At 43.8% G+C, this 14,192-nt stretch overlaps 1 protein-coding gene across 4 annotated transcripts in view; it reads right to left on the bottom strand.

Moving 5' to 3' along the window:
• Window positions 1-14,192, bottom strand: part of IFT88 (intraflagellar transport 88) — a 71,795-nt gene that overhangs the window by 15,928 nt on the left and 41,675 nt on the right. For all 4 annotated transcript variants that reach the window (XM_032610788.1, XM_032610789.1, XM_032610791.1 and 1 more), the window contains 7 exons: window positions 11,183-11,269; window positions 9,074-9,260; window positions 6,511-6,619; window positions 4,435-4,585; window positions 3,827-3,942; window positions 2,019-2,071; window positions 313-378 (listed from right to left, as the gene is read on the bottom strand). In XM_032610788.1, coding sequence (XP_032466679.1) covers window positions 313-378; window positions 2,019-2,071; window positions 3,827-3,942; window positions 4,435-4,585; window positions 6,511-6,619; window positions 9,074-9,260; window positions 11,183-11,269 — 769 coding nt within the window. The remainder of the gene's footprint in view (window positions 1-312; window positions 379-2,018; window positions 2,072-3,826; window positions 3,943-4,434; window positions 4,586-6,510; window positions 6,620-9,073; window positions 9,261-11,182; window positions 11,270-14,192) is intronic.

Below are 14,192 nucleotides of genomic sequence, written 5' to 3'. Positions count from 1 at the left end.
TAGTTTATGAACTTTAAAAAATAATAAACCAAAATTTATTCTTAAAATTTCATAAAGCTTTGAAATATAGATCTGTTTACTACTGAAGAGAATTCAGTGGTATATTTAAATCCGTCAAGAATTAAATTCTATAAAAATGTGTACTTGCATAGTCAAATTTTCTGATCCTATAACCACATATTTAAACATGTACCGCAAATTATAGGTTGGTATCTATGTATGCAATTACTGTAGCAAAGGTAATTATTACATATTAGGACATAAAATGTGAGAACCTATACTTTCAAAGTTACAAAATGTAGTCTCACTTACATTCAACATTTTCTGGAAATTTTCTGTGAATATCTTTGTAAGTATCTAATGCTTTTTGGTAGTTACCTATAAGTGAAGGAGAAAAAACAAACATACTAGCAGATTATAGAAATGAACAGGGGTCAGCAAAATACTAATTTAAATTCAATATGCTGGCACCATTTCACTGGTTTAGAAGGATGACTTCCATGTTTGCCACAGGCATAAACAACCATTCCCAATATAACTTCTGTTTTTTGTTTGTTTGTTTTGGCTGTGCAGCATGTGGGATCTTAGTTCCCGCCCAGGGATCAAACCTGTACCCCATGCGGTGGAAGTGTGGAGTCCTAATACCTGGACCGCCAGGGAGGTCCCTCAATATAACTTCTGGAAGAAAATGTACAGACAAAATAAATCTGAAAAAGGCGTAGAGCAGAAGTAAATGGTTGAAACTTAGTTCTACTTCTTAAAATGAAGTAATAACATTAATTTCAATGTTATTCACTTGGAAAAGATGAAAAATAACTTGTTTTGCAGTTTTTATATTCAAACATTAAAAAGTTTACAGAAAGCATTTTGTTTTGTAATAAAATAATTTAGCTTCACATGGCAGCAAAGATAGGAAAAACGAATTTTGGATCAAAGACCTTTGCTAAAATCTCAGGAAAGAGTTATGCCCTTACGTCTGGGCCTCCCGCACAAGGGGGTGGCCCGCCGGCCTCGGCGTCGGGGTGGAGGCTGAACAAGACAGAGAGCGGAGCACCCAGAGCGCGGCCAGGCCGGCTAAGGTGGCCGCTCTTCCCCTGGCCGCACACGCACACACACACACACACACACACACACACACACACACACACACACGTCACAGGACAGGCACTACATGCGCGCAGGCAACTCGGACTCGCCCTGACATAAATGAAATGTGTATATAGAGAGGTCTTTCCGCCAACAGGAAACACGGTAACATTAGAGACCAACCCGCAAAATGACCTGAGGTCACACCGCACCTGTGTCCCGCTGCCACCTGAGGGGCTCTCGGAGGCAGACAGAGGGCCCTAAGAAACGGCGGGGACCGCTGCCGGTGGTCACGGCTCGTGCTTCCCTGGGGGAGGGAGCTCTCCCAGACATCTGGTTGCTCTATAAGAGGGACTGCATTTTTCACACTTAACTACATTAGCATGTTATTTTAACTAAACATTTTAACCGCAGTGTTAACATTTATCTCCTGCTTAATCCTGACATTTTAACAGTATCATTCACTTCATGGCTAGTCCCAAACCATTAACACACTGACTGCAGAACAGGCCAGCAGCACAGGACGAGATAAAGACTGACACTGAAAACACAACCAGGATGACTAGTGACATCTGCTGTACAAAATCAAGTCCTGCGGCCCCAGTTCTGGGCTCTCCTCAGCTTTTCAGGTGTGAGAGAGGCTCACACATTGGGCAGAGCACACAGGATGTTTAGAATGAGGTGACTAGATGGGACTTCCCTGGCGGCCCAGTGGTTAAGACTCCCCGCTTCCAATGCAGGGGATGCGGGTTAGTAAACGTAACTTTTAACTGTACGTAGTAAACACTGTGTCTTTCATATAATGTTTGATATGTGTACTTATCAAAAGTTAACCTTAATAAATCTACAATAGGAACACATTTATATGCATAATTACCTAAAAGATAGAAACAAGCAACATATATTAAAGTGAATAAAATTAAAGCATTTACCACTTCTTCTAAAACAACTAGCTACCATCAGCTGCCATTTCACTTGTGTAGGTCTGTAAAAGAAATTATGTGAAATTAGAGATGAAACAAAAATAATCTGTGATGGCCAAACAGTTTTATAAAGCTAAGCTACATATCGGTACTAGCTTTCAATTACTTTTTGACATTTGATTAGGTCGTCTTTATTATTAACAACAGCATATATACAATCTCCTTCATTATTATCTGTCATACTGATATTGGGAAATTTAAATTTAGAGCCCTTCAATTAACTCACACCTTTGTTTAGACACTCTTAGAAGAACTGCCTCGCCAGTTTGTGTAAAGACCACAGCATTCTATTTTAACCATTTTTATTACCTTTGCCATATCTTATACTTAGTACCTAAGGCTTAGAAACCTAGGTTTAGGCTTGCAAATTTAGTATCCAAGAGGCAATTTTTGACCTTGTGTTTGAACAATTAGACTTCAACTAAAAAGAAAGTAAAAAAGAAATCTATTCATTCTTTTTTTTCCCTTAAAATAGAAGTGAATTTCTTTTCTAAAATAAACATGACCAGAATTTCTAAAGACTACTACTAAAAATTTCTGAGAAAAACAAAATTTGAAGGAATAAAAGACTAGGGAATAATTTAATGCTCTCCTCACTTCTCTTTTTTTTTCAAATTGAGGTATAGTTGATTTACAATATTAGTTTCAAGTGTACAACACAGTGATTCAAAATTTTTATAGATTATACTCCATTTATAGTTATTATAAAATATTGGCTATATTCCCTGTGCTGCACAATACATCCTTGTATCTTATTTATTTTATACATAGTAGTTTGTACCTCGTAATCCCTTACCGCTACCTTGTCCCTCCCGGCTCCCCTTTCCCCATATCTAATGTTAAAATTCAATTTGGCCAAACACAAAACACAACATGATATATCCCAATTATTTCTGAATAATGTATAAAACATTCTGATATGAATTTAAAGACATTTTTAAGAGTCTGATTTTTTTTATAAGCTTGATTTCTGTTCTGTCTGAAGTTAATATTGCTACTCCTGCTTTTTTTTAAAAAATAAATTTATTTATTTAATTTTGGCTGCGTTGGGTCTTTGTTGCTGCACGCAGGCTTTCTCTAGTTGCTGCGAGCGGGGGCTACTCTTCGTTGCGGTTCGTGGGCTTCTCATTGCGGTGGCTTCTCTTGTGGGCTCTAGGCACGTGGGCTTCAGTAGTTGTGGCACGTGGGCTTCATTAATTGTGGCTCGTGGGCTCTAGAGTGCAGGCTCAGTAGTTGTGGCACACGGGCTTAGCTGCTCCGTGGCATGTGGGGTCTTCCCGGACCAGGGCTCAAACCCGTGTCCCCTGCATTGGTAGGCGGATTCTTAACCACTGCGCCACCAGGGAAGTCCTGATTTTTTTTTTTTCTTTTTTTTCTTTTTTTTTTTTTCTGATTTTTAATATATAATGTACATCAATTACAAACTGAGACCAATGAAACATTTCAATTAGGACTCTTTCAGAAACGAAACTTTGTCTTTGGAATGAGAGAGTCATTTTCTGATTGATAAAGAAATAATACTTGTTTACTGAGATGTGAAAAAGAAAAATACACACAGAAAAGTACCTTGAAGGTATTTTTTAAAACACTTGCATAAAAAGGAAATATATTTATCATAATAAAGACCAAGTCAAATGAAACACAATACAAGAAAATCGAAACGATGCCTGAATGTTCACTAATAACTGTTCATGAACTCAGTACGTCTATCAGATTGTAGACATTTAACTAAACATAAAATCGTAACAGTTACCTACTGTATAAGAGAAGCTCTTTCAAAGTACTGAATGGCTTTTTCACAAAACTGGGTGTCGATGTAATAGGCCCCAAGCCACTCGATGACTTCAATATTGGACGGGAAATACCTATACGACTGGAAAGGGAGGTGTGACAAAAGAACTTCAGTCACAACGCACAGTTCACTCCCCAACATCTTCCCCACCAGCTGGATTAATTTATACAGTGTGACATTTCTTACTTAAAAAGTATGAGCTGTCACAAGTACTGTTCAAGTTTTGAAACTATATAAGATTTGGAAAACTTAAGATTTGTTTGACACATTCTTCAATTATCTATAAACATCTTTTTGATGTACGGATATATGATCTGAGTCAAATTAAGTATGCAATAAACTCAAAAGAGATTAAATCACCCTTCAAGAGAAAAATGCATTGGTACCTTTTATTTTACCTTTTATTAAAATAATCAAAAACTAACTTTATATTCCACAAATGTTTTATTTTAAATTATTTATTTAAAAGCTAATAAGCATTTATAATTTTTAAAAATTAAAAGGCCTGCTGTCTTTTTTATAACAATTCATAAAAGGCTAAAAAGCAGAAGGAAGGCAAGACTGCACACCCACCTCATAGTAATATTGGAATGCTTGGGATTTATCCCCCTCACTGTCATATAATCCTCCCAGTTTAGACAAAGCTCTGGAGTCAGTTGGAACAACACTGATCAGCTGCATTAACCATTCCATAGCTTGAGTGGGATCTTCCATTAACTCGTATCTTAGACAATTTCAATGAAGGATAACACAATTTTTCTAAATTCACTGATCAATAAGCAAACCTAAAACCAACATTTCATAAAAATATTTCTTAGTCTATACTAATGTGCTACTTAATACTGTTTACTCTGGATTTCGTCAGGGATGAGGATGAAAAATGGTCAATAACACTTCTGTCCCCTATATATGTATATGGGGCATACACATACACACACACACACACATCTTGCTTTTCCTTTTACTTCATTACTACCCACTAAGATCAACTGCCACACTAGTAGAATTAATAGTGTGCTGTTTTATTCAAAGTTTTGTCCAAAATTTGTCCTTAATAAAAATGCCTGGGGCTTCCCTGGTGGCGCAGTGGTTGAGAGTCCGCCTGCCGATGCAGGGGACACGGGTTCATGTTCCGGTCTGGGAAGATCCCACATGCCGCAGAGCGGCTGGGCCCGTGAGCCATGGCCGCTGAGCCTGCGCATCCGGAGCCTGTGCTCCGCAACGGGAGAGGCCACAACAGTGAGAGGCCCGCGTACCGCAAAAAAAAAAAAAAAAAAAAAAAGCCTGAGTGCTGTGTTTCAATTATTCTACCCCTCTTAAATGTTCAACATTTTAAAGGAATGGTTTCCATGTATTTTCTGGTGAGTTTTCCCTAATTACATTACAAGCCCAAGACAGTTTTTTGTAGCTTCAATGCCTAGAAAGTCCTCTGCATGCACTCAAATAATTTATTCACACCAGTACTTACTGATTACTTACTATTTATATTAGCTGCCTTAACGCCATGAAAATATTCCAATCCAAAGTTTCATTGAAAAAGAAGAGCCTTGGGGCCTCCCTGGTGGCGCAGTGGTTAAGAATCCGCCTGACAATGCAGGGGACATGGGTTCCAGCCCTGGTCCAGGAAGATCCCACATGCCACGGAGCAACTAAGCCCGTGCACCACAACTACTGAGCCTGTGCTCTAGAGCCCACAAGCCACAACTACTGAGCCCTCGTGCCACAACTACTGAAGCCTGCTCGCCTAGAGCCCATGCTCCGTAACAAGAGAAGCCACCACAATGAGAAGCCCGTGCACCACAATGAAGAGTAGCCCCCGCTCGCCGCAACTAGAGAAACCCTGTGTGCCGCAACCAAGACCCAATGCAGCCAAAAATAAATAAATAAAATAAATAAATTTATTTAAAAAAAAAAGAAGAGCCTTCTACTTTTAATGATGACAAATGTGATACCATAAGAAAAACATAAAAATAAGGAAATGTATTCAAACAGCCTCAAACACAACAACTGCTTGACTGGATCCAAACTGATCAGGAACTGGGCACCAGCAGGTCATGACACTGGCACCTTCAGAGAAATGAACTGGACAAAACAAAAAGGCTAAAAGAAATAACTATGCTGCTATCTGCTCTAAAATTAACATTTTTTATCAAAAAAATTTTATCTACCCTACCAGAAGCACAGGAGACAATACTTAAAATTTTTTCATCATTATCGTTATTTATTTATTTATTTTTTGGCTGCGCCACATGGCTTGTGGGATCTTAAGTTCCCTGACCCGGGATCAAATCTGGGCCCTGGCAGTGAGAGCGAGGAGTCCTAACCACTGGACCGCCAGGGAGCTCCCTGAAGGGTCTAATTTATGCTCAATGAACACCTTGTGTGGACCTGACACGATACCCAATTACTTCAATTCCTATGTCTAAAAATTAATAATAGTTGCAACTTCTAAATAATTCCTCCTATAATGCAAATGACCCTTTAAAACAGGATCACTCAAATCATATTTTCATCACATATTAATTTGATAGTCAGGTTTTAAAATATACCCCCATCAATTAATTCACTGGTTAAGCTTATTTAATAAGTGGTACTCAATCACCAACTGAGTGAATTAATAACTGTCCTTAAGTTTTTCACATAAGATACATATTTGCTATCTGGTAAAGGACTTGGGCGCTGTTTCTTAGGATTGCATGAAGTTTCAGGAAACAGTCCAAAGCTTCATCAAGCCGGTTTAGCTTCTTATAGGTAAGGCCTTTAAAAAGAAGAAAGAGAAAAAAAGGTAAGCTATAAATACTAGTACTGGTAGTAATTTTCTCAAAGTAACAGAATGAATATTTAAATATAGGTAAATATTCATCCAAAAGAGAAAATAAAGATGAACACAATTTAAAAAAAAAAAAAGGAACAAGGCAGGGGCAGGAAATTCCACTAATGTTTGGCAGACACTAAATCATGAAAGCTTTAGCACATGTTTTGAAGTGTTGAGGGGAGCAGGAATGACAAACAACACAAACAGTTCAGAAATGGGCTGGGTTACAGAATTCAGTTAAAGTCAGGGAGGACTGGGACTTCCCTGGTGGTCCAGTGGGTAAGAGTCTGTGCTCCCGGGCTTCCCTGGTGGCACAGTGGTTGAGGGTCCACCTGCCGATGCAGAGGACACGGGTTCGTGCCCCGGTCTGGGAAGATCCCACATGCCGCGGAGCGCCTGGGCCCGCGAGCCATGGCCGCTGAGCCTGCGCGTCCGGAGCCTGTGCTCCGCAACGGGAGAGGCCACAACAGTGAGAGGCCCGCGTACCGCAAAAAAAAAAAAAAAAAAAAAAAAAAGTGCTCCCAATGATGGGGGGCGGGGTTCGATCCCTGGTTGGGGAACTAGATCCTGCATCCATGCTGCAACTAAGACCAGGCGCAGCCAGAATGAATGAATTTATGAATGAATGAATGAATAAATAAATAAATATTTTTTAAAAAATAAACTCAAGGAGGACTAAGGGACCAGTAATAAACAGTGCCAGGACAAGTGATTACACATGACAAAAAACCACACATTCCTCTCTTGAATTTACTCCTTTTTCAAATAAATTCAATTTTTATTTCAAAACTAAATAGAAAAAACAAAGCTATAAAAGCATGAAAGGAAAATGATTTTGTAATCTTGGGGTAGGGAAGCGCTTCATAAAGCAATAAACAAATGAAGCCACAAATTTTCAAAAACCAAATTTGACTACATAAAAAATAGAAAAATTCTGTTTCACAGAAGAAATTATAAAGCTCCCTTAAGCGACGGACTAAGAGAGGCATTTAAACATATGAAGAGGTCAAATGGACGGAGGCCTGGTGAGTGACCTCGTGCCCCCCAGGCCCCCATACTCACCCCTCTTCTCCCAACCCCTCAGTGCCAGGTAGAGTTGCTAATGCCCCCTGCCCCTCCCGTCCCACCCAGCCCAGCCCGGGGAGGAGAGATCCAGCTGCCTGGACACCCTCAGGACACAATGAGACAGACGGTGCATGGTAGGGAGTGGGCAGGCCTCGAAGGTCCCACTCAGCCTCAGCTGCAAACTCCTAGATACAAGGAGAAGGCCAGGCTCATCAGACATGGAGGAAAGATCGTCACAGTAAAGAGAGGATAACATGAACAAGCCAACCAAAGAAGCAGGAGAAGAAGCCTTCAGAGGAAACTTCACTGAAGCCAAGACATGAGCCTGCACTGCATCAACATGTGTCTGCAACAGCACGAGCTCACGATGGGGTGGGGGTGGGGGAGATGAGGGGGACACAACGGGGGGGATGCCACGACGGGGGCACACGATGGGGGTCATGACTGGGGGATATGACGGGGGGGCACGACCGGGGGGGGCACAACCGGGGGGTGCACGATGGGGAGACACGATGGGGGTCAGGTGACCTCTGACAGGCAGGCGAGGGATGGGGTGGTGTGAGTCTTCAGGTCTTTAACAGTTTATTAAAGACAAAATCTGAAGTAAAAATAACAAAATGTAAAAATGTGTTAAATATAGGTGGTAGGTACAGAGGTATGCTTTTTCTCTCTTTTTTTTAATGTTTGAAATTGTTTGTAATTAAAAAGGAAGGGACTTCCCTGGTGGTGCAGTGGTTAAGAGCCCACCTGCCAATGCAGGGGACACAGGTTCAAGCCCTGGTCCAGGAAGATCCCACATGTCACGGAGCCTATGTGCCACACTACTGAGCCTGCATGCCACAACTACTGAGCCCACATGCCACAACTACTGAGCCCGTGTGCCACAACTACTGAAGTCCATGCACCTAGAGCCCACGCACCGCAAAGAAGAGTAGCCCCCGCTCACCGCAACTACAGAAAGCCCGTGCGCAGCAACAAAGACCCCACGCAGCCAAACATAAATAAATTTATAAAAGAAAAAAAGGAAGAAAATGAGATTTTTTCCCCCACCTATCAATTTGGCAAAAGTTGAATTATAATATCCAGTATTAGCAGGAATTCGGGAAACATTCTCATACCACGGTGGGAGGAACCTGGAAGTCTTTTTAGAGGGAATTTCGGCTACATCTACCCAAATCTCACAAGCGTCCAGATTCTGAGTCATTAATTCCATTAAAAATAGTCTATAATGCAAGAGTCTTCTTTTCAACTTTTTGTTGCAAAGAACTCTTCCTCTTAATGAATTGGAGCTTTATAAGCAAAAAAAAAGGCAATTTTGCCTGTTTCACTTACCAATGTTATAAAGTGCTTCAGTACAAGAAGAATCATTTCTTAGAGCCTCTTTATAGAATTCAGCTGCCTTCTCATAGTCACCATTTGCAAAAACTGTATTCCCTTTATTAGTAAGAGCTGACGGGTTATATCTGTCAGAGTTCACAGCTAAATCTGCATAGCTACTGGCTTGTGAGAATTCATTCTCCTAAAGTACAAAAATATACAAATTATTTGAAGTTCATTGTACCCCTTCTGCCTCTTCTGAGATTACAGACATGATAAAGGGACTTTCCGAGATTACAGACAGGATAAACAAGCACATAGTTTACATATCTTGGTCTCGCTGGACTCACTCCACAAAAGGTTTTACTTGTCAAGAAGTTTCTTACAACCAACTGCTCCACGGTCGTGGTCTGGACACCACCACCACTTCCACATCAGCGGTTCCATCACCAGCACCCACTTTCCTGTCATCACTGACTGCAGGTGGGAGCTCTCCACACCTATGGCACCCACCCAGCTAGAGGCCCCACTGCCCTCCTGCCCCGTCACCCTGGCTGCATGGCCGGTGGGTACCGCATCGCCACAGGCCACGCCTCCGCTGCGTCCCCACCGCCAGTGCCTAATTAGGACGCGGCTGGGCTGGCAGTCACCTGTGCCGCGAGGGCCTCGCACCTCTCACAACGTAGCTGCTGGTGCCTCGTGGGCGTGGCTGAGGGAGGGGCACTGCTTCCCACCTCCCATCCCCCATGGTCCTTGTCCAGTGGCCGTGGATGTGAACGTGTGGCGGCACCTTACCCTCTGAAGGCCCTTCCCAGTCTCGCCCCCTCGCCCAGCTCGCCCTCACTCCCCACCCATGTCCAGCTCTTCCTCCTGCAGAGGACCCAGATCCGCGCCGGGCTGGGCTGTGGACCACAGAGGACATCCGAGTCCCACAGACCTTTCCACCAAGTTCACGGCACCTGGGTTGTTTCCACCCACTCCTGGTTATCACGAATAACGCTGCTCTGAACATTCACATACAAGTATCTGTGTGAACTCCCTAAGAGCGGGGTGCTGGTGTCATAAACACTAAACCGTGTAACACTGACTTTTAGATTAAGCTTCAGGCACAACTTAGAAGAGCAGTGCCGGGTTGCTGACAGGACTGGAGAGCTGTGAGGGGATGACCTCAGGGTCCCGGGAGGGCAGAGCAGCGGCACAGGGAGGGGAGGGGAGGGGAAGGGGGAAGGGAGGGGAGGGGAGGGGGGAAGGGAGGGGGAGGGGGGGCGAACACAGGCGGCTGCAGGTGCAAAGGCCCAGTCCTGCTCCAGCGGACCATCCTGCAGGGTGGGCTGAGCCTCGCTCGGCTGCATTGGCTGAGCCTTCCCCCGCCCCCCACCCTGGGGGCCTTCATTCTCTTGTGCCTCCTCTCTGCTCTCACGATGCCTGCCCCCCGAAAGCCGTCATGCTTTGCTAGTTCCTTTCCTGTCTCCTCCACGGATCTGCACTCTGGCCTCCTCAGCCCCCAGCCCCGTGCCCTGCTCACACCCTGGAGACACCACCTGCTGTCTGCGTACCAGAGACGGGGCTTCAACAATTCACAGCTACTTCTCACAGTTCCGGAGGCTGGAGGTCGAAGACCAGGGGGTCAGCAGGCCTGGTATCTGGTGAGGGCCCACGTCCACATCTGCAGATGGCCTCCTTGCTGTGTCCTCACAGGGCACAGGGCTCTGGTCCCCTTCTCCTCTAATAAAGGCACTAATCCCATCATGGGGGCTCCCCTCATGACCTCAGCTAACCCTAAGTCCCCACCTCCAAATACAGTCACGTTGGGTGTTAGGGCTTCAAAGATGAATTTTGGGGAGACAATCATTCCGTCCATGGCATCTATCATCAAAGCTTAAACCTCTACAGAGACAACCACGCATTTTATCTCTAACCCTGATTTCCCATCTGAGATCAGCTCCACAGGTCCTCCCTCTGTCCTCCTTCTGAGATGGCCTCGCACTCACATGCACCACCCAAGCGGCCCCCAGACCAACCCAGCCGTGCTGTCCTTCTCCACCCCACTTCTCCAGAGCCCCTCCTTGGGCAGCAACCTAAAAATACCACAGTACCAACGAGGTTATGAAAAGCAGAACTCACCAAATAATACAGGAATGAGAGGTTGGTTGCAGCCGCACTCTTCACACTACTGTCCTTTTTTTCAAACATTTTTAAGGTCTCTACAGCCTAAAAATGAAATGTCTGCCAGTTATCACCTCTGTAATATGATAGCATTTAGGCTTCAGTTTGGGGACAAGACCAGGGGATGCAGAGGGGTGATTAGTGTGTTCAGGAAAACAGATGACAGATGAGAATTTCACTTGATTATCAGTACTTGTGAAAAAGAATTCTCAAAACTGGGATAGAAAGCAATTCTGGGAGCGTCACAAAGTAACCTGATACAGATCCAAATGTAACTACACTCTGAAGCCATGAGGAATTTAAAACACGTTTTTACCCCCTGGCAAGTCTGAGATGCCCCGACCTGGCAGGACACTTGGGATGCCAGGCTCCTTGCACGAGAGGTGGATGAGTTCTCCACCTAGAAGTTACTGAGAGGTACCAAAAACAGGAAAAATACATGGTTTTTCCTTCCTTCCTTTACAATACATTTACTGAAAAGAAAATGCTTGGCCGCTGGCTCCTGGGGAGCAGCTGTGTCCAAGCAAAGCCCTGCTCAGCTTCTGCAGGGGCTGCAGCTGCTGCTGCTGGACGCCCGTGCGGTCCAAGCCCTGCGCCAGTGGACGCCATGCGGTCCGAGCCCTGTGCCGGTGGATGCCGTGCGGTCCAAACCCTGGGTTGGTGGACGCCGTGCGGTCCGAACCCTGAGCTGGTGGACGCAGTGCGGTCCGAGCCCTGAGCCGGGCCACCGAGCACTTGACTCCCCTGCGGCCAAGGGCAGGAGACCTGCACACGCGGTCATAGCGCAGTAAAGAACTGCTCTCTTAAAGGGTCTTGATTACTTGAGAGAAAACTGTTGGAAGTTTCTAGACCATTAGTTTATAACCCCACAAAGTAAATTCTGGAAGAGAAAAACCTGAACGCCACACCGTCCATCTTGAGAGCCCCTTTCTCACTTTCTTTCTTGGAAGGCTCTTCCATAACAAGAAGCTCCTAAAACTTACCTGGAAGTGATTCCCTGCAGAAGCTACCTCACCAACCCTACCCAACCCCCAGCTCCTCTTCGGAGCCTCTAAGCTTTACAAGCTGCATTTCACATTGAATAAGAATTGAGATGTTTTTATCTTTACTTTCAGATTGTGTCACTATAAATGTATGTGCTAATTTAAAATATAAGGCAAGTGGGGACTTCCCTGGCGGTCCAGTGGTGAGGACTCCACGCTGTTGCTGCTGAGGGCGTGGGCTCAACCCCTGGTCAGGGAACTAAGATGCCACAAGCCATGTGGCACGGCCAAAAATAATTAATTAATTAATTAAATATAAGGCACGTGAATAGGCATAACTCACATATCCACTGAATCCTCTGACTCAAGTAGACTGCAGAGGGGAAGAAGGCTGCTCTCTGATACTTCTGACATCCATAAAGCAGAACCGAAAGCAAACTAACGACAATGGTAATTTTTAAAAAACAGAACGCTATCAGTTTATATCGTTGCTTTCAAAGCAGCTATTCATATTATAGTCAAGGAAATGTGCTGGCTGGATCTTAAAATTCTGATATTTGTTAATCTGTGGCTCATCGGTAACAATACTTTAAGACTACGTTTAACACCAAATCTATTCTCCCCACAAGATTGCTACGAATCCCTGGGGGCTTCCCTGGTGGCGCAGTGGTTAAGAATCTGCCTGCCAATGCAGGGGACACGGGTTCAAGCCCTGGTCTAGGAAGGTCCCACATGCCGCGGAGCAACTAAGCCCGTAAGCCACATCTGAGCCTGTGCTCTAGAGCCCGCGTGCTCCAACTACTGAAGCCCACGTGTCTAGAGCCCGTGCCCCACAACAAGAGAAGCCATCCTAATGAGAAGCCCGCACACTGCAACAAAGAGTAGCCCCCGCTCATCGCAACTAAAGAAAGACCACACACAGCAATGAGGACCCAACACAGACAAAAGTAAATTAATTAATTAACTAAAAAAAAAAAAAGAATAAGGTTGTGTAAAAAAAAAAAAAAAAGACTGCTACGAATCCAAACAATACATAAAGAACAATGCAACCCAAAGCTATTACTCAGAAGAATTAACAAAAATATTTAGAACTTAAAACATTCATTTAAAAACATGGAGAGAGTAAAAACATATTTCAAATTTTAAGCTTCTAAACTACAACTATCCTGAAAAGGCTAAATATTCTAATAAAAGGAACATTCTCAGGTATTTTTGGCTTTGAAATAGGCTGTTTTCATACTGTTCTTTACACATTCAATGAATGCATCTCTAATATTTCTGTTTTTAAAAGTAAAATAATGTAAATCAATTTATAAAGAAAACAGATAAAAGTTCACAATAAAATTTAGTTGTAAATGGCAAAACAAATAATGAAAATAAACACTGTTAGTTTGGGGTTTTTTCCCCAAGAAGAATTAGGAAAATAGACAAATCTCCGTTTGTGTTTTTTTTCCTGGCTGATGCCGTCCGCTACGGGCTTCAGCTTTCCTCTGGGTATGTCTGTCCACCACCACTGGCCTTCACCCCATCCACCTGCGGCTTTAGTGGAGTTCTTTCTCTGCTACAAAACAACACTATCACCACAAAAAACCATACTCTGAGATTCCAATTTCAGCATTTTTTTTTTTTGAAAAACATTTACAACATTACACCAAGTTGTAAGTGAAGCATCTTCGGGCTTCCCTGGTGGCACAGTGGTTAAGAATCCGCCTGCCAACTCAGGGTACATGGGTTCGAGCCCCGGTCCGGGAAGATCCCACGTGCCGCGGAGCAACTAAGCTCGTGTACCGCAACTACTGAGCCTGCGCTCTAGAGCTTGCGCGCCACAACTACTGAAGCCCGCACGCCTAGAGCCCGTGCTCTGCAACAAGAGAAGCCACCGCAATAAGAAGCCCGTGCACCGCAAGGAAGAGTAGCCCCCACTCGCCGCAACTAGAGAAAGCCCGCGTGCAGCAATGAAGACCCAATGCAGCCAAAAATAAATA

Source organism: Phocoena sinus, chromosome 18 (assembly GCF_008692025.1).
Source record: "Phocoena sinus isolate mPhoSin1 chromosome 18, mPhoSin1.pri, whole genome shotgun sequence".
Taxonomy (NCBI): domain Eukaryota; kingdom Metazoa; phylum Chordata; class Mammalia; order Artiodactyla; family Phocoenidae; genus Phocoena; species Phocoena sinus.
The sequence above is the reverse complement of the archived record's forward strand: the minus strand, read 5'-3'. Positions and strand labels throughout refer to the sequence as shown.